We start from the raw sequence: 21,753 nt of genomic DNA, 5'->3' as shown, positions 1-21,753 counted from the left end.
ATATGATGATGATTCTCAAATATATATACTTCTTTCTCTTTATACATTAATATAAATGAAAACATTGAAAAATTTAATAGAGGCTTAAATAATTTTAAAAAAATCTCCGATGATCATAATTTAAAACTAATCCGTCTCAGTCTAAATATCAGATTGAGAGAATTAAACAATTATTTGTGCAGAGGTGAAGAATGTGGGTATACTTTTTGATAATTCGCTTCAAACAGATATATTCATAATAAATTAAAAATTATATATAATATGATATATAATATAATATGAATAAAAAAGCTGAAATTTTAATTGAATTAGAATTTGAGCCTACACTAAGGAATTTAGGTATTCCTAATGCGCGTTTTTTAAACATTTTAAATGCAACTGTATGTGTAATTTTAGCTACCTAATACGAAAGAAAAACAAAAGCTTCAGAGGAAATTGAGCGAAACCGCATCTTAATATATTTTTTTAAATTAAAGATATTGGCAAGAATAGTATATAAATATGTAAATTAAAAAACTCTTACCTGTCTTATTTTTATAACACGTATCAGTATCATCTCTTAATTAAAATCTCCAGTAACGCTTTAATAAAATATAAAGAAAAACGATAAATTTACTTCGATAGCAATAATACACTAGAATACCATGCCAGATGGATTAATAAGTAATATTAGGATTCCAGGACTGTAAACGAGAAATGACGTATGAAGTGTGTTATTATAACACAATGATGTCATACATATTTTGTGTATGAAAAACAAATTTTCTTCTTACCTAGACAAAATTTTGAAAAAAATCCCATTTTCTTAAATGTCAGAAGTTTCTAAGCGCAATTTGCCATTCCAAAAAAACCTTCTTGAGCCAAGAGCTTTTTTTAATGTGACATTAAAACTACTGTTATGCAAAAGAGAACAGCATTACATCATTATTTGATAAACTAGTTTTTATTACATAACAACTAACTCGACATCCTTTTTCCCTCTTTATAATTTTTTATTTTCTTTAAAATTTTGAGAGCAAATATTCAAAGATAATTTGGACAGTGATCGTCGAATTTAGAAACGAAAGGCAGCCGAAAGCCAACAGTAGTTGGCTCTGCTCATTACATTTTTTTTTCTATACAAGTATTTTATATTTTTTCATCAATTGTATGTTTATAAATTGTTATATTTCTAATTTTATCGTCTAATCCTGACCGCACATAAAAACTATTATATGGACATATCAAAGAAATTAATATTGCAATGTTACTCTTTATCCACCACTGGCTCCAGAACTTACTAATGTAACTTTGACGATTTAATTGACCTTAAAAAAATACCAAAGGAGTCCTACTACCTGTATGTATATGATTCCATTTCCATGTCCAAACTATCATAGTTCTGGTAATGGCAGTATTCCGTTCAACAACGAATTCCAAAAATCGCCTTTCATTTGTTCAACGCTTGACTCTTCGCCCATTGAACTCATGCACTTTCTACATGTTACCTGGGATGACACAACTCTAGTAGTAGTATTTTTGTTGTATTTTTCATTGTTTAAAAATATTCTTATTACTATTGTAGGATTAATCTTGAAACTCTTAACCATTTTAACGTTTCTGCGCGAGAATAAGAAAAGATGGTGTATAGTTTAAAAAAAGTGGTGTTTTAAATATTCGGTTTTGAGAGGTGTTTCTGAATTCCTACTTGCAACATTTGAAGAAACTGGTACTATCAGAAATAAAAAAAGGGTCGAACCAAGGTTACTCGGCAATGCAATGTAAATTGGACCGCTCGGATAGTTTGCAATAAATCCTTCTTTAACGTTTCGTGAGACAGCTACAAAAACTGGATTATCCTGCTAGTCTACAAAGAAGGTCCTCAAAATACCTTAATCTCATCCCTATAAAATGAAAATCTTTCCAGAACTTGGCGATGATGATCCTGACAAAAGAAGTGAATTTTATAAAATTATATATTATATTGCAGAACCTCGGCTCATCAAAGATATTTGCTTTAGTGATAAGTGACACTTTTTATTCGAATGGTCACGTAGATAAACAAACCTGTCGTTACTGGAGTGACGATAACCCATGAGTATTTAGAGAAGAACATACGCAATACCCCCATAAAGGTAATGTTTGATATTTTAGAACTTAGAAGCTGCAATTATAGGCCTGTTATTTATAGAAGGAATCTACATGGCGATACATTTCACCTGACTGAATTAAAAAATCAGAGAGAAATTTATAACATTTTAAACGGGTTCCAGTTAGGCAATTTATTAGACAAATATATACTGTTGAATCATTCTCCCATTGATCGCCGGGTCTATCGCCTCTTTCTTTCTATCTGTTGTTTTTAAGACGCAACCTGACTTAAAGGAAAAACTAACAAAAAAAAATAGTTAATCAAGAATACCGAGCTATTTCCAGAGAAACATTTGGACATATATGTGAGGTGGTTGAAAATAGACTGTATTATTGCCATTATGGAAAAAAATGAAAATCATTTCGAACAGATCTTCAATTAATAGTAAAAAAGAACAACGTTACTTTAATTAGTTAATCTTGTGAATGTAGCTTTATAGGGTACCATTGAAAACCATTTTTTAAGAGATTTCAGATAAGATATTATAAGCAGGGGATTGCCATTTCAGATTACACAGTTCATTTTTTTCCCTCTCTATTATAATCATTGTTTTCAGCGATTTATTTCCCAAACAGCATCGATTTGTACTAAAGACGTATTTTGTACGTACACAGTACGTACCCCGAAAGACGTATTACGTACTATGAACATCCATTTTCCGCAGGATTTTAGGTCATATGTACGTATGTACTTTAAAGGACATTTTACGTCATGTATTGGGGAGAAGAAATAACTCATTTATAAAAATAGAGAATATATTGAATATAAAAAAAAATTAAAAATATAAAACAAAACATGTATACGTCTAAAAAACAAAACAAAAAATAAACGTTTAAGAAAATAAAAAAGAAACATAATTTCTTCTTCGCAACTATTGTGAAATACAGTATTCAATTTTCTTTGTGCTTTCAGTCTCTGCTTGTAGTGCTGCATCTTAAAATTATATTTTAAAATAAGCAAATTATCAAATAGTAAGTAAAGTCAAAGTAATTCTATTACTACTAAAATGAATAAATATGCTCTTACCATGAATTGGGCTAATTATAAATAATTATAGTAGCGGAAGACGAATATTGAAAGGAGAATAAAAGAAAAGCGTAAAATAAAACGAAACCTTGGATGCAAGTATAAAAGTAGTAGAGGAAGCTTGGTTTTGGATCGAAACATTGGCCCACCTTGTACCTATAAGAAGAAGTGTAGAGATCGACTCCTAGGAAGAGAAAATGAAATTTTTAATTTATTTTGGAACTTTGATACTTGGGCCCAAAACTCTTACCTATTCGGATCCATAAAAGCTGTTTCAAAGAAGCGTTCCTACCGAAAGAAGACTAAAAAAAAAGAATCCTCAATAAAATTTACTTATCAAGCTAAATGGAATTGACATACAACTGTGCAAACACGAATTTTTATCATGTCATGGTCGGAAAAAGTCTTCTAAGCGCATAAGTATTCTAAAAGATGATGAAAGAGGAAGATACTGCAATAGACTCAATAAAACACCTGTTGAACAAGTACAGTCTATTTTTATTCATGATCATATTTGCGCATTTCCAAAATATGTCAGCCATTATAGCAAATAAAAAATCCAAATAGGCTTTACTTCGACCATGATATTATCATATCTAGTCGTTATAAAGATTTTTACATTAATTGGTGCAAAGGTCAAATATTATGCCTGTTAAAGAAGATAAGTATCGCCGAATATTTTGTAATGAATATAACATAGGTTTTAAATTACCAAAGCCATACATGCGTGATCTGCGATTCTAAAAAAATTAAAATACAAGCCGCTGTCATCAAAAATAAAGAAGATCTGATAATAAGATGTCAAATAGTATGAAAGAGGAAATAAAATCAGTCAATGAAAACAATACAAACAGAATGGTTATGTTATTTGATTTACAACAAACCCTTCCGACACCCAATCTTACTGTTGGTCCGGCATTTTACTTGTGTAAAGCTTGGACTTACAATTTAAATATTCACGATTGTGTAACCGAACAAGCAAGTATGTATATGTGGACAGAGACCTAGGCCAAAAGGGGAAGTGACGAAGTTGCAAATATAATATTAAAGTACCTCTCATCCAGAGAAACAAATGAAGAATCTGAACTTGTCGCTTTACAGATAACTGTGGAAGTCAAAATAAAAACTAGCTAATTATGTCACTTTGGATTTAACTTATTACATAAATTCAAAAGTATTGAACATCGAATTTTGGAGGAGTGGTATGAAGCTGTAAGGAAAAGTAAAAGGAACAATCCATTCGAAGTTTGTTATGGACCAGAGAGATTGCTTATAATTCGCAAAAATTCCTACGGTAAAAAGAATTTAACTGAAGATAAAGAACCTGTTAACTTTACACATGCACGCTGCTTCCGATTTGAAACGAATGATCCAAACACGATGTTTACCAAACATGAAGTAAATGGCTTTTTAAAAAAAGTTAATGTTGGGAAACGTGGAAATAAGTTAGGTCTTCAACCAAATGAGCTTTTTCTAGCAGCTTAGACGGTAAGTAGAATGAGCCTTTAAAACTAAATGGCAAGAAAGTTGAGGACATAAAAAAACTCATGCATACATACCACCTATCAATCAAAATTTTTATCTGGCCATTTTAGAGCAGTCTGGTGGAGATTTTATTAACTGAAGAAGATGATAATAAGGAAAATGTAGATGGAGAAGAAAAATTAAAAAAAAAATATAATATGAAAATGTTTTTTTTTGTAGGGTTCCGTTAAACCAAAGAGTTTCAAAGACTTATTTTGTACTAAGAGTTACCTACTAATGTTTTTGAATGTACCCTATTAATTATATAAAATGCAGGTTTATTTTGACCTAAAAAAGACATTTTTTTCAAAAAAACATCAAATAAGTTAGAAAAAGACTTTTTTATTTTGTTTTATATTTGAAGGGAAGAACTCATCCCATAAAGGCCCTACACAAAGAAAAAACACATTTTCAAATATAAACCTGATTTGCAGATTTAACGAAAATGTTTAAAAATGTTCTTAAAATAAAAAAACTAAATGTGGCTTATGAGCGCTTCAATGTATGTCTCTCTGCCGACATTACCTGCTTTGTCCCTTATATAAGTTATAACTATATTATAATATATATAGTTATAGTTATAATTATATTATAGTTAACATTTTTAAGTCTCACATATATATGAAAGAAGAAGATGCTATCCGAGAATTTCTTTAAGTGAGATAATAGCCCAAGAGGAAAGGATTCGATAGAAATCGGAAAAAATGCAAACTATACATATTTATTTCAATTAAAGATAAATAATTTTTCTAATGATCTATAATCTCAGATCTCGAAGTGACGCTAACCATCTCGTAGAAGAAAATAATTTATTTTTGTCCCCTTGTATATTCGATATGTGTAATTACCTCTCTGAATGTACATTTTTTTCAATAACAATCATCAAAAAAGAGCGTAGGCTCCATTTCACACCATGTATCGTCTTCGGACAAATATGTCTTTCCGCAGACCGTGTATCTGTTTTCTTTATTAAAATCGTCAGCCCACAACATCTAGCGCCGCATCTACTCCCGCAATATTATAAAACAGAATCCGTTTGATCTTCGACGTTCTTTTGGTCCGCGCAGCAAGTGACATAAGAGGCGGTTTCATATTGTCTTGACGGTGCACCAGGTGCATTAAAGACTTAACTCGCGAGAGCGTAGTTTTTTTTAACATGTGGTTTTTGGTGAGGAATAAGAGTGGGGTTGCTGTTTTAGGGATATTGTTAATATGTAAGTAAAAATAATATTTTATTTAATGCATATTATATAATTGTTCTGTGGGTCTTAAGGTTTTATGTAAAACGCTATAAACACTTTTTTTTTAAAGAAACATTTGGTCATTCATTCATATCATTTATGGGTTGAATTAAGCCCCTTCAATTTTTTTTGTTTACTCGAAAACTACATGTATTTTTTCTGTATGTATTATAATATCTACCTAAAACTTGTAGATAATGGATTTTCCTGTCCAACATCGAAATGTTACCTTAAAAGTTCAAAGGGTCAAAAAGTTAATTTTTCAGTAAGACATAATCAAAAGCAAAAATTGTTCAAAAACTGCAATTTACTTTTAGATGCAGTCAAACATCAGTACAAAAAAAAGGTGACGTTTTTTCAGATAAAATGTCATCGACATGATGTCTGTCGATAAAAAGTGAGATAACAAAGTTGGCGATTTTATTATTTTTCTTTCCAAATTTCGTTCAATAAGTTAGGTAAAGATCGATAACTTTATTGTCAACACCAAATACAAAATTGTCATCAATCTCTTTATCAAAACCTTTGATAAGATCCTTTTCAATTATTCCTTTTTGCAATCCAAGAGAAATTATTCCAGGAGCGTAGTGACGCTGTTACGGGCTTGTATTCCATGAAATTAACATGCTCTATACTCGTTAAAAAAATAAGCAACAATTTCTGGTTTTCAATTAATAGCCCTTTAAGACGTTCTGGTCTCATCGTGTTTCTTAAAAAACTATAAGTTTAATTCTAAATGTCCATTCGACATGTTGCGACAGATGTAAGGCTGTCAGAAACATGTAACGAACGGTTAAAACTTAATTTCTCTTTAAAAAATTCCTAAAGGAAAGGAGATGTGACGAAATTGGATTGGAAATATCATCGGTATATGTTTGATCCATCTGATACAATTCATAATCAGAAACCAAATCATTTCCTAATAGCTAAAATATCCGAAAGTAGTTGTTCTTTTTTTTCTTCGAAAATTCGGTCTACTCTCCCTTACGTGCGACAAGCAGTTAAATGAGTAAGTTATAAACTGATGATGAAAAAATACAAACAATCTTAAGTTTATGTAAGAAATTAAAGTCAAATGTAAAATATATTTAACAGCAAAAAAATTACTTGTCTTTTTTTCGACCAAACTTCGACGTACTGCATCTGTGTTTCAACTGCTGTAGAATTCTGCTGTTTTTACAACGTATTTTTTACTACAGATGGTAGCAGTAGTAACCTACACTTAAAACAATGACGTGCAGAAGTGTACAATTTTTCGAATCAAAAACCCAGTAAGAACAACGTTACCTCATCGTTAGCGAATGGGTATTACATTATCTGATCGTCTGTGGTGATAATTTTTCGCTTTAGAGGCAGCTTTTTGACACGTTAAGAACTTTAGATGATGAAAAGCAAAGTTAGAGGGAATAAGAGGAAGAAAAAATATTCAATTCAACATACTTAATCTGGATTTTTATTTTTATATTTCATTTTTTGCTTGGAATTAGTGGGATTTATAATTTTCGTTTTGCTTTAAAAAATTAAGGGATTAAAGACTTTAAATATTCTGCAACTTACTACAGACGCAAAAAAAAAGTTGCAATAGAAGCAAAAATGCCTACAACTAGCTTACCTGAAGGTAATATATGGATAATATAGAATCAATGGAAGTGGCGGAAGATAGCAGTAAAAATGGTTATATTTATGTATGTTTCTTATGTATGTATTTTTTTTCTATATGTATTTTTTTTCCAAATCTGCTATAAATTCAGAGCGCGCGTGTTATTTAGGGCTAAAATAACATCTTTTCACAGTAAACTACCTTCCGTTTATATATAAAGTGCGTGGAAATCCTTCAAAACGGCTATTTTACCCGTATAATTCACTATATTAAAGTACATACAAAACAAATATTAAATTAAGGACTGTTCAAAAGATGGATTAAAAAGGTTTTATTTTTGAAGTAGCTGCCTACTGGAGTTATCTATTGGTTTATTGTTAAAAAAGTAATTAATTTTTCGGGCGTTCTGATGTCCATCCGTCCAAATATCCAGTAACTCTAAAATGTTGGAAAAGCGTTTAGAAAGTTAACGGGTAGTCACTGCGTAACATTGAGACAACCAGAAAATCCCCTTCAAATTGGTGTAAAACGGGGTTGTCTCTACGGTTAAGACAACGTAACAATTCAACGTTTATTTGTAATATCCTGTTGTTTTACATATTGAACACAATCTAACCTAATCTATACCTATACTAAGTTACTACTATGTTTCCTAAAATAAACAAATAAAATTAAAAATAATAAAATAAAAAAAATAGAGGGTTTTTTGAGACGGAATCAAACCCTGCGGCGTATAACTAATACCAATTTTAAACCTTTTATCCCCTGATGATGGACAGCGCTGTGTCCGGAACATGCCGGGAATTTAAAAAAACTGACTTATGTTCAATAAATAAGTGCAGGATTTTAATTTTACCTTAATGCGACATGCAAGTATGGATTATTTCTTCACTCTGAGGATTTGTACTTACTAATTACTGTACCCTTAGCCTCAAAATTATTAACAATATTCTGCACTGTTATTTTACTTGGAAAAATGCCTATTAGGGAAATTCACAAAGAATATTTCGGAGACTCTTCGAAAACTATTCCCCATTACTTAATCATAGTTAAATATTTTCTCTTGATTAGTGTAACAATTATTCACACTGACCACTAAATAAATACCTAGATGACAACACTCTGACATAACACTTTGATAATTTGGCTGGTGCTTTCATATTTTAGTTTTTGCTTTTTTTAAAATAAATTCTAAATCGCTTTTTAAAAAGTAATGAAATTTGGTATGGTAGCTTATCTTATTCACACTTTTAAAAAAGTCAAATACAGTTTTTCTGTAAAATTTATAGAAGAGGCAATATTTGAAGGTATCATAATTTATATGGGATTTCCTAGGGCCAGCCTGGCGATGCACCGGGTGGTGCATCGCATATAGGTAAAAATAAAGCATATAGGTCCCGCAATACCATTAGAAAAAAAATTGGGGTATGATATCTCAATTATGTTAAAAATCACTTTACCTATAGTTTCATGTGATGTCTTCTCAATCGTCCACTCTGTTTAAAATTAATATTAAGAATGTACTTTTGAAGATGATTCTGCTATCAAATGTTTTTGTCGCTCTAATGGTTGGAATTGAAATTCTATAAAATAAGATACATATACAAAATAATATACGTATAAAGTCCAAGAAGATAATAATATTTGCTTTTCCATTATTAGCTTTTCTAAGCCTTTCTTAGAAATTGATCTTGTGTAATGTAATAACTTGCAACAAGAAATCTTACTAATTCCTGTTGGATGTTAGTTCTATCCTGAGCATGCAGATTCCATTCATGCAGGCTGATAGTTATAATTTAGCAAGAGCATGAATGGGTATGAATTCTTTTTACTACTCATGAATCAACGTTTAATTTACGTCCTGATTCGAGAAGGCTGGGTGTGTCGAATACCTGCTAATGCGTCTCTCAAACAAGCCATTTAAAAAATTGACGGGTACCAAGAACTTTTATCAAGCATTTTGATGGTTTGGGCTGGAGTTTCGATAGGTTTTTGGTTGACTAATTTGGTTCCCTTTGAATGGTCCTTAACAGCAAACGAATGTCGGGATCAAATTCTGGAACCCATTGTTCATCCACGCGCTATAAAATTTAGTTAACATTTTTTAATTATGCACGACAATGCACGTCCTTATGTGGCAAGAACCACTACAAACTTTTTAGAGCAGAACAATATTCAGGTATTACCATGGCCTGTACAATCCCCTGAATTAAATTCTATTGAGCATCTATTGGGATATGTTGAAAAGAAATTCAGATGTGTTTAATTTCAATATTTTAATTATCAGTGGAATGAAGTGAACCCTTGTGAGCTAGACAGACTCTATTCTTCAAAGATTTTACAACCAAGGTTGACAGCAAACAATTTTTGTTCTCATTTATTTATTATACTTTGCTGACAAATTTTCGCATTGAGCTCTTTTGAACAATAAACGAAATTCTTTTACATTTTCTGTTACCCCTATTTTTGAGGCTTATTCCAAATTATCAGGAACATACTCGTATAATAATTAAAGCCTTTAAAAAAAATCAGGCTATAAAAGCACTATATTTGCTTGCTTTTAAGTCTGACCTAGTCTCTTTTAATTTTATTATAAAAACAGCGCACTCCAATTTTTATGTCTCCCTCATAAAAACAAATTGATTAACATATCTTACAAATTCAAGAAACCAAAAGCAACAAAGTTGTTGTTTGTATTTCTACGTGCCAGTAACCAGTTAAAAACATTCTTAAAAATCTACAAATAGTTTGATCGTTTCAGATACGTGTTTAACTTAATCCCGAGCGGCGTGGTAATTAAATCGACGAATTAATGGACGTGTCATCTCCAAACAAATATAAAACAACTGGAAGCACCGCAAACATAGATTTACAAAACTAAAATTAGGCCATCGGTAGAAATACTTTTTTTTATAGGAGAAATTAAGATTAAAATAATATTGAGCATTTGGTTATTTGCTTTGTTTAGAAAATGATAAAATAGTAGTTCAGCAGATGATAGTTTTGAAGCGATTGGTATATAAATTAATTTTAAAATATGCAGTCCCTCCTCGCTTTTACATAAAAACATTTACTGGTAGGACGGAAATCTTATGGATAGGACCTAAATTTACATTTTATAAAATAAATTGAATATAAACACTTTCGGATCATTTTAACTTTCGTGCTAGAATGATAATACCTTTTCCACCATAAAAAATATGAAATATACAAGTCATATAATATTTGGGAAATTTGCTGTCTTACCTACTCATTTAAAATTTAAGAGAAATACAAAAACCAAGTTTTATTGTAGAAATTCAGTTACAAAAACAACGAATATTATTTATATTTTAGTATTTAGATTTTTACATATATAATTAATTACTTTATTTGAAATAGGAGTTATTGAAATTATTAGTTAACATTATTTTAAATCTCCAGAAGGTTATTAAAATATACGGAGACTCCAAAAACCTGGAATATAAAAGAAAATTACTGCAAAGGCCTGGAATAAAATACAAAATTATTTGAAATGATTTAACGGCATGAAACAACATTGTTTCAAATTTCCGGAAGTATACTTACACATGCTCATACGACGGCACCAGGGTGGTGAAATCTGTTAGCCTTTGATGCATCTAATTACCCTACAAACGTTTATTGATTTAGGCACCTATTATTATGAGCCATCCATTAAATTATTCATAAGTTCTTATTGCAATAAATATTTTAATAAATATTACACACATTTGTTATTATGGTAATTATAAATATTTTTTTAGATAACAATTCTCCAATATTAATTTATTGCTTGAACAATATTGAGACGTTGAAATAGACTGAGTATATTAAGTCATATTTTTGACCCTAACTCAAGAAACTCTTAAAAAAAAGTGCAAAGAATAAAAAATAAACAACTATTTGTAAGTACAAATATAACACAAAAAATACGCAATAAGTCCTAGCAGTGGTCCAACTAGTCGCTTGGTCCGTGGCTTTTAGCATTAGGTTGATTAAGGCTCATATTTTTGTAAAGACTCCGAGATCTTTTTATGCTTTAGTTTATTCGATTCCGTTTTAAGAGTCTCCCGGACTCAGTTCTGCATGATCCACAACTTAGTATTCTCTGGCTATTTCTTCTATTAGTGGATACGTATTTTTCTTCCTCTAGGTCTACTAGGCGTTAATAATATTAATTATTATTAAATATATATGGCATTTTTCCCATATGTTTGCTAGGATTATTTTTAATCATATGTATTTATAAAAGAGTTATAACAACACTAACGTTAATATTATAATATTAACGTTAATAATGTTCTCTTATTTCCCAATTTCCTCATTATGATTTTCATCGGCAGCATGATTTCAACGGCCGAGTTTCCGTAGAAATTATTATTTCTTAAAAAGACTGTTCATCTGTCTGTTTCTGTAATGTCTGCAAAGTACTTGAGGCCATATTTGTGAAACTGCTGCACTCGCTCTTATTTTTTTATAAATGATTCTTCAATTTCTCTACCCTCTCTTATTTTTGCTAAACAAATTCGATCTTCAAAAGGCAGCATAGGATAGTTTTTTGAATAGAAGTTATCACTTGTTCTTGACACATAAGTGTTTACAGAATGTACCTCCTTAGCCTGCAGGATGATCACACATCACGATATGTACGATGCACTACATACACAAATGTATTGTCAGACGAAGTTACATAAAATGTGAAATTTTTAAACTTCTCGACCTATATGTAAACTCTATTGTCTAAATTCGTTTTGTGACTTGCGTGCGTATGTTCCTAAGCATCTCACGTAGTGTTGTTCAAGTTGGTTTGATATAAAATAACGATTTGCTACGATGAAGGACTCACTCTCATAGTCATCGGAAAATGTGGTTTTTACATCCACAGTATACTGTTTTCTCATTTATAACGTTAACTACGATAATCTTGCATACTGGGTCAATACGTTTTAAAATTCACTTTATAGTTTCAGCATATTCCTCCTTTATTGTGATCTGTAATCTGTATCTCTTTTTGAGTTTTAATGAATTTATTGTTTTTAAAATATCTTCTTCAGTTGTTAAACTCGGTTTAAACTTACTGTTAGTTTAGTCTGTAAAAATTGCAAGTTATTATTTACTATAATGTTTTTTCCTTTTTTTATGAATACATTTTAAAAAAATATCCAAAAACAAGTAAAAATTTCGTCTTTGGTGGGTGAAGGTTTAAATTAATGACAAAATTAAAAATAACAACTTAAAAATTGATCTTAGGGTCCAAGGCTAAAATTTAATTTTAAAGCAACAAATAAAAATACACAAAAAGATGAACCTAGCCTATTCTTAACTTTTCAATAATATAGAAAATTTCATCTATTGTTATTAGTGGAAACCTGTCAATAGTGAAACCATTTGTTTGATGTGAATTTCACTTCCAACGTGACATTAAATAACATTTCATTGAATAATAGCTTATAACTATTTAATTATTGTTAATGACATAACTCAGACATACCGACGACGATCTGGATAAGTAATCAACGAAAATACGTTACAAACTTTTGAGTAATTGAATCATCTTCAAACAATTTGCGATCTCATTGACCCTGTAATAAGCCATACTAAATGTCATCCATAATAATAAATCACTTGCCACATACTAGAAAATAATATATTATAATTTTGTATTCGCACATCCATAAGTGATTGGCCAAGTAGGTTTTGGTTTTGAAATTAATCAGGGGAACCCACATACGGCATTACAAAAATAATGTGTAGGTCAGCGCCGGCACGAATTGTTTATTTCTTTTTTTTTTAATTACTATTATCATATGAAAAATCTTGGGTGCATGAAGTAGTAATTAGAATGTTCGGTAATGTAATAGAGCATATTTTAATATGCTTTCATCTTAAGAATAAAGATAAAAGTTCAAAATGCATCTTAAACTCATTATCACCTAAAGTGGACTTTTCGACATGTAGATCAAACGTATTGCCACTTCTCATGCATCGCTCCTACTCCTGACTGCTCCATCCTCAATAATATCACGAAGAACCTTGGAACTCTTGAGAGGACATATAATGATAGTATCATCAGTACATATACATGATGTACTTAATGTTAATAAAATTCCTACCAGAAATAAATCCTAATTTACAATCTTTAGACACTCCGAAAGATCTTATGAGAAAGTTTAACGAGTGCTGCGAGTAACTGCCTCAGAGGTTGAGTTTTATTAACTTTAATATCTTACGATCAACCCAATCAAATGCTTCATCATTTTCAACATGTTTTATTTGGTGAACGTATATGTTTTTTGTAATGTTCTGTATCTGATGATGGCTGTTTACACAGCCGAAATGCATAATACATTTACCTAAGTGTCCTACATGCATTTTTCTTGGAGATAAAGACTTCCCCTATTTGTAATCTTTATATACGCATTCTCCTACAAAATATGGACTTCTATTCAACTATTTAATAAAATAGTTGTTAGATACTTTTTATTTTTTCGTTTAAAATAATGGTTTATTTTTTTATCCACATTTATTCATATTTCCTGAGAACGAATTGATAATATAAACGAATAGGGCCATGTAGAGAATTAAATTACCTTTAATTCAAGCCATCACTCGATCCCTATTCCCATTCAAAAAAATTGACATGGGGGCTCTGGGGGGTGAGGGAATGACGTCAGAGAAACGCAATATTTTCAAGATTTTCAGGGTGGACTGTTTTGTCTCACACATCTTGTATAATTGACTTGTACATGCCTTAAATAAGGTGAAGTCTCTTGCATGCTCGAGAGAGTTGTAGGATTTTCTAATAATTATGATAAAGAAAATCTTCTTAATTACATGAAACCATTAAATTCTAGCGTCTTTGAAGAAAAATCTTACTGTAAAATTTTAAAAATTATTAAAACAAAGAAAATAGCAGGGTCTTTCAAGCAATGACAATGTAATTAAAGTCTGTTATACTCTTGTGGGTTATGATAATTGTCCGGTTTAGGATGTGGTTAAGGTACGTAGATGTTTTAGAGATGTTTTAGATGTAATGGAATCAACCACTCAAAACAACGATGTAATTATTCTGTGACTTGCCCCAGTGGAAATCATGAATTACATAAATGCGGTCTCTTTGTATTGTCCTAACTTCAGTAACGCAAACAAGTCACCTCAGAATACGCTGTTTGGGACCCGGGTACGTGGACAATATATAAAAATGCTTGCGAGACTCTTAGGGTAATATACTATTAAAATAGCAATTATCAGATGAAGCTTTCTTGCACAGGAAATAAAGCAATAATTCTTTCTCAGTTTTCTCCGAAAAATCTTTACATATAATTAATTACCATCTATTATCAGAATATCGGCGGGCTTCGAGCAAAAAGTGCCTCTTTCGTAACTGTTTCTTTTGCTTGCATCATTTTATTGCTATTACCGAAACTTCACTAAATGCGTCATTTTAACATGCGCCAAAAACTTATCTTCCAAGAATATGTAGGTTTTAGGAAGGATAGAGACTGCATTACCCTAAATAAAAAAAGGGAGTAGTGTACTATTTGTGGTCCGTAAGAAGTATAAATGTGCCCTTCGAACCTAGAAACCACCGGTATACAGATATTTCCTAACATAGATATTGGTTGTTTTCACACTAGCCGACACAACACCGACACGATAGATTGACGAGTATTTTTACATTTACCGATAGCATCTCTCTACTGTGTCGTAGTGTCACGCCGATTATTGCAGATATGGCTGTTGTTAACTTGTATTTGCTATATTTATTGCATTTAAGATGCAAAGAGCACTTCCGCGTCATCCTCCACCCAGGCAACACGTGGTAACACTTTGTCCTTTCCAATCCCTCGTTCCTTTCTTAGACCCTTTCCTACACCCTGCTGTTGGTGGCTAAACCTATTCATGCCGATAATCAGGCTAAATGATGCCGGACGCATCGTGGGGAAAGGCGACAACGTGCAAAAGTTATAAATTTACCATAGTGAAAGTCTTAAATAATTATTTTGAGATATTCGATTCGGGGAACAGGGTACATACCCGACGGTTTTTCCCGAATCACCCGAATGAGCTAACTAATTGCCCCGATTGAAAGCAGAAGCCAATAACCCGAAACAAGAACAAGAAGATGCAAAGAGAATCGCTAGCAAAGGAGATTCTGGATATATCCAATTATAAAAGTTCTCTCTTTTTAAAAATGTAATTGTTGATCCTAACAATTATTTTATTGATCGAAGTTGATCGAAGGGAAGGGTATTAGGTTTTTACAATAGCTTGGTCAATACAATGGTCTTAGTTATGGAAATGTAGAGTTAATTGCATTAGTTCTCGTATAAGTTACCGGAAGTACATATCGAAAGATTTGTAAGTCAGTAAATAGTTTAGATTGGAACTCGTTTATTTCCTTTAAAATTGCCATATGCAAGTCCAAAAGTTCGGTCTCATTCATATCTGGTGTGTGGGGCACAAATGATAGGAGGACTGTTTCGTTGTGAGTTCGAACAGGATGAGTACAAGACTTTGATTGAGAACCATTTTCTGAGAATTTTACCCTTTTTAATTTACTTAAATTGTCGTGCTCTACCAAGTCTAATTCTTGCTTGGATTTTGAATTTTTCTTTTTGGCTGGTACATGTTTTATCGGAGTTAAGATAGTTGAGGGGACTGTTATTGCAGGTATGTCGACCCTAGTAACCTTGTAACCATAGCATTAGAGGTACCTGCTAACGGCGACTGCAAACCTTTACTATACTCTTCTTCAGACTCTGGGTAAAATTGCTTGACTGCTCTGTCTGCAACACTGCTCTAAGGAAAAATTGCTTTCGGTTTCATCGTTCTAGCCTATTTAAGCAAAACGTTTAAATGTTAGGTGTAAATATGTTTTTTCTTCACACCTACCCACTTTTGGCTCGTCAAAACCTCATAAATGCATTTCTAATATTTGACTTCTGCATAATTCTTTCACTTATAAAATAAACAGTCAGTTACGTTGAGTCTTTTATTTCCTACCATAGTTGAAGAAGAGCCACATTTCAACTCTTAATATTTCGAAAACAGTAAAATCTAGGCACAGGATTGATTTTACTGTTTTCATAAAAATTAAAATGTCAAAGAGAATCCAAAAATTAACTGAAATATTGAGTGTTCTATTTTAGATTTCCATGTTACCATTCGTTTCGAGCAGATCTAGCAACCCTGCATTGATGGCTATCGTACTGACGATATGTCAGTACGTCCCGTTTTGCAAATTATTTTGCCAGTAAAAAGGGTACAATACCATGGCAGTTGTCAAATTAATCAATTAAAATATATCAATTTAAATTTTACAGCAAGAAGGTAAATATTTTGTCTTTGATTAGTTTACGCACACATAATAAATCTGTGTTTTTCTTTTCCGCTGCTGACAATTGATAATATCTGACTTCGCAATATTTTTTTGTTGTCTACCTGCCTCCACCCTGCTCAGTGAAGGATCTCGAAAACGTATTTAACCTCTTCTTCATATCGCTGGAAGTAAAATACCACTCAGTCCTTTCTATAGAACTAAAATACCGTGTATTTGTAAAAAAAATTGAAATTCAAATTTTCTTTATAACTTTATAACTTTTAAACATTTATAACTTTAAAAAAGCTAATTTTCAAGCCCTTTTATACTGAAACGCAACAAATAAACTGGAGCTTTCTCTCAAATGAAATTGATATTAATGCTGCCTGTGAAAACATCTCCTCTAAGTTATACGAGCTATTTGATATTTATACTAAAAAATAAGTCGGCACCATCAAAAAAATATAATAAAACGTAAAATCCCAGGTTTCTTCAAAATATTAAGTGCAAAATGTATAAGTAGTTAACTAAGAATACATATAGACAAATGTTATAAAAATATTTCTCAGGTAGAAAATAACTTAAAAAATGATCTCAAAGGGCTTACCTTAAAGCACTCAAAGGACGGCTTTACTTAAGAGGTAAAAAAGAAACGTCTGGAATATCGAATTTAAGGTCATATAACAGCGAAGATCTCTCTCCTATAGCAGACATTCTAAATGCATTTGTAAATCTCCTCTGATGTATCTACTTCTCCCTCTATAGATGGATCTGTCAAAAGTACCTGAGATAGATCGTTATCGATATCGATGTGTTATCGATATTAAAAAAATTACAGAAGACAATTACCATACAATAAAAAAAGCCAAAAATGACCACTGGACTAAATCAAATACCTGCTTTCTTTGTTCGTGATTGTGTAAATATACTGTCAAAACCACGTCAAGTTTTATTTGATAAAAGTTTATCCCTTAAAACATATCCCCAATGCGAAATACACAAATCTGTCCAATCTTTAAAAAATTACAAGTCTGCAGTAGAAAATTATCGGTCTATCTCTAGTATTTGTAATTTTTCCAAAGTTGTTGAAACAGCAATTTTGAACTGTATCAGTCCTCCCTGAAATATCACCATTAAAACATGATTTTACTCAGAAGCGATCCACAGAAACAAATGTATGTATCATAACACTATCAATTGTTGAATTAACTGAATCCATTAATGTCCGCTGACGTCATTTACATAGACTTTTCAAAGGCGTTCGACAGACTTGAGCACTCTATTTTCAGCACAAAGCTTTCTACTTTTAGTATTTCAAAAAATTTATTGCAGTTTTTTGAGTCATACATTTCAGATTGGAAACTGTATGTGTGTCTGTACTTCGAGCCACGTCTGTTGAATATAGAACAACGTCAGGCATCCCACAAGGATTAGTTTTGGGACCTCTTTTTTTGATGCATGTAAATGATTTCGGTATGGCTCTATCCGTAGATTACTCAGCCTTTTTTTTACACCTGAGCCTAAAGACTTGTTGTGCTCACCCCGATATGCATCTATACTACCCAGCCTAGCACCTCGTTGCCCTGCACCAACCGGTATAGGTCTTTTGCTGCTGTGGTACCTAATGTTTCTGGGTCTCTCCCAAATACTTGTTGCCTTTTGCGGCACAAGGTCTCGCAATTGCAAATTACATGTCGGACTGTTTCTGGTTCCTTTTCAAACAATTGGCAATTAAGGTCTCCATTATACACTACAATTTACTCAGCCTTTGCTGACGACTTTAAAGTTTACTGTGCGAATAAAACTCTGACAACCTTCAGAGGAATCACTATATGTATGTTGGCTGTTAGAGGAATATGCTTCATCTGGACGCCAGCAACTGTAATATCATGACATTTACCTAGAAATATAATAAAATAGACTAATAAACCATATTCAATAAATAATAGAATACCTAATAGACCAGAAACAATTCGTGATCTCGGTGTGACATTCGACCCTAAGCTTTCATTGATCCCATATGTCGAGGATATAACTGCCAAAGTTCAAGAACTTATGGCTTTATAGTGCGGTCAACACAGAATTTTCATAACTTAAAAAGAATCTATTATGCCCTAGGTTGAATATTGTGCAATATTCTCTGGTCCCCAGTTAAAGCATGTGAGGAAAATCTTGAAAGTGTTCAACGAACATTTCTAAAATATCTAGAAATTAGACAGACTTTCTGCTACAAGGTATTCTGCGTTCGGATCTTTTAAAGAAACAATATAAATTTATTGCAAGTACGAAGAGACTGTCATGCAAAAATATTTTTATGGAAAATCCTAAGAAATAAAGTAGTAGATTGATTCATAATTAATTGCTCAAAAAACTGGAATTTAATGTTTCACAAGCGACTTTTCATTTCAACCCAGCATTCTACTTAACTCTTCCGCGCGTGAACTATTCAGATCCTCTCCAATATACGAAATGTGTAAGAGAAATAATCGGCATGACTTATTTGTGCGAACCTTTTTGTTGAGTCACATATTCGGGTATAGCTTTGTAAGAAAAGTGGACTGTATATTTCAAGGATGCGCTGGAGTCGGGAGAAAAGACACTACATGGTTTAGGAAACTTTCTATTATACACGAGTTACACTTATTTACCATTTATGTACAATGAGTAGCAATTTCTGCTTTAAAATTTGAGGGATACATGCCTCACTGACTGTCAAAAATGCATTAACGGAAAATTCTTGTCCCGCGCTTATTAGTCAAAATGTCATTGTCACACTTTACACTGTCAAAACACCGGTGCGGCGTTTTATCATGGACGTGCATACATATTACAGCAAGTTAAATATAATGCAGGGTATCCCGAAATTACATTGCAATATTTTACCAGATGCATCTTTGTCTAAAGACAAGACAAAAACTTCCTATACAGGAATCTTGAAAAGTAAATCGTTTTCATGTTACAGGGTGTTTTATAATTCCCATTGAAGATGGTTTTTTGTTAATATTTTCGAAACGCCTGGTCGTTCTTTTTCGAAATTTTTATCGTATATTACTGTTATTGTTACTAACTGATTTTATAGCATTTTATGCTAAAATGTATACAGGTTCAATTAAAATTAGTGGTCAGCAAAGATAAAAATGTCATAACTTTTTTCTGGTTACTTTTTAATTATTTGGATAGTAAAATTAAAAAGAACCAGCTATTTTTACATAAAAAAGGTACTCTTGGCTAATGAGTTAATTGTTTTAATAGTTTTAATAGTCTAATGAGTTAATTGAGAGTTAGCCTGTAGAGCGTCTGTTGTATTAAATAAAAAAATGTTAAACTTTCTTCATAAAGCAAAGCTGCCTCGTGCTCTGATAAACTAGGATTTAGTACAGTACAAAATGTTTTGTTACCAATGTATGAATAAACATAATGAACATTAGAAGCTGAATACTATGTTCTGTCCTAAAAAGGAAAGTATGTTTCAATCCTGATAACTGATTTCTTAAAGAGGTAACAAAAACCAAATTTTCATACTCGTGTTATGACAAAGAAATCCGTTACTGTCCTCTTTTTTTCTCGAGAACCTCAAAATTTAAATAATTCTATTCGGTTGGCCGTCAACTAGTAGATTTATGTATTTTTGGAAATTAAAATAAACTGAACTTAGAAAATACAAACACCAATTAGCTTCTGTCAACATTTGTTATTAATAATTTAAACTCCACAGATCATAATAAATTAATATCTTCATTTTGTAATAAAACTTCTTTGACACGAAAAACACATAAATTTAACTTTGGAAATACATTTTACTATTTTTAAACTCTTTGCAGGTGTTCATCTAAGCGAAGAAAATCATCGTCATTTAAAAAAATCTAAATTAAGAAATGAAAAGCACTCAGTGAAAACGACCGCTGGTAAGTAGATATATTGGCTTTATTACCTATTAATAAAAAAAAACCTGCACAGCGTAGGTTTATTGTGAATGTAAACATTAATACATACAACATAAAGACATAAATAACACTGACTCTAAATTACTAGCCCACGTATCAGGCAAAGAACACCTCCCATAGAAGAAAATGCAAATGTCTAAGCATATTTATTGGTACCATAAAATAGAAACAAAAATACTTTTTTGGTTATTTTATAGATTCAGACATATGCTCAATAGATAATGGTGGCTGCGAGCACATATGCAAACCAAAATTGGGTAGTGCCAAGTGCTTATGTAAACCTGGGTTTCGATTAAGCAAAAATGGCCAAAACTGTGAAGATATTAACGAATGCCATCTAAGAAATGGGCACGGACCTTGTCAAGGAACTTGTCACAACACTTTTGGTAAGCCTCATTATGCTAAAAAGGATACTTTTTTATATCAATCTTTTTAGGTTCCTATAAATGCACATGCGATTCAAAAGGTACCAAATTGGCACTAGATGGTCACACGTGTGCGGACATCAATGAGTGTACCGAAAAAACTTCTGGTTGCTCCCACAGCTGCATCAATGTTCATGGAAAATCTTTTTGCACGTGCCCTGAGGGAATGGAACTTGGTGCAGATAGAAAAACTTGTGAAGGTCGGTGGCGTTATCAAACTTGTTTGCTTCGTGAACGAGCTATTGGCTTTTTTATACTAATAGACTAAAATACCTTTTTTATGTGCTTGCTTTCTCTTGTCCTATATTTAATGTATTACTTTTTTAACTCTTTGCAGACATTGATGAATGTGCCAATCCCAAAATTACATCTGGCTGCATACGTGGCTGTATTAACATCATAGGGTCATTTTATTGTATCAGTAATAATGATAAAGGGTATCAGTCTGATCAAGAAGCTAATGATGAAGAGGAAGAAGAGTATGACGAATATGATGAAGAGTATGAAGGTAGTGAGAGTAATATTGATACTACTAAATAG

General features: G+C 31.8%; 1 protein-coding gene across 1 annotated transcript in view; it reads left to right on the top strand.

The window, feature by feature from the left end:
• The first annotated feature begins 5,726 nt into the window (after window positions 1–5,726).
• Window positions 5,727–21,753, top strand: part of LOC126743955 (fibrillin-2-like) — a 34,707-nt gene continuing 18,680 nt past the window's right edge. Inside the window, exons 1-5 of the mRNA XM_050451246.1 lie at window positions 5,727–5,895; window positions 20,666–20,749; window positions 20,986–21,174; window positions 21,225–21,413; window positions 21,551–21,721. Of these exons, the coding sequence (XP_050307203.1) occupies window positions 5,838–5,895; window positions 20,666–20,749; window positions 20,986–21,174; window positions 21,225–21,413; window positions 21,551–21,721 (691 nt within the window). The 5' untranslated portion in view covers window positions 5,727–5,837. The remainder of the gene's footprint in view (window positions 5,896–20,665; window positions 20,750–20,985; window positions 21,175–21,224; window positions 21,414–21,550; window positions 21,722–21,753) is intronic.

This window comes from Anthonomus grandis, chromosome 13, assembly GCF_022605725.1.
Source record: "Anthonomus grandis grandis chromosome 13, icAntGran1.3, whole genome shotgun sequence".
In the NCBI taxonomy this organism is placed as follows: Eukaryota; Metazoa; Arthropoda; class Insecta; order Coleoptera; family Curculionidae; genus Anthonomus; species Anthonomus grandis.
The sequence above is the reverse complement of the archived record's forward strand: the minus strand, read 5'-3'. Positions and strand labels throughout refer to the sequence as shown.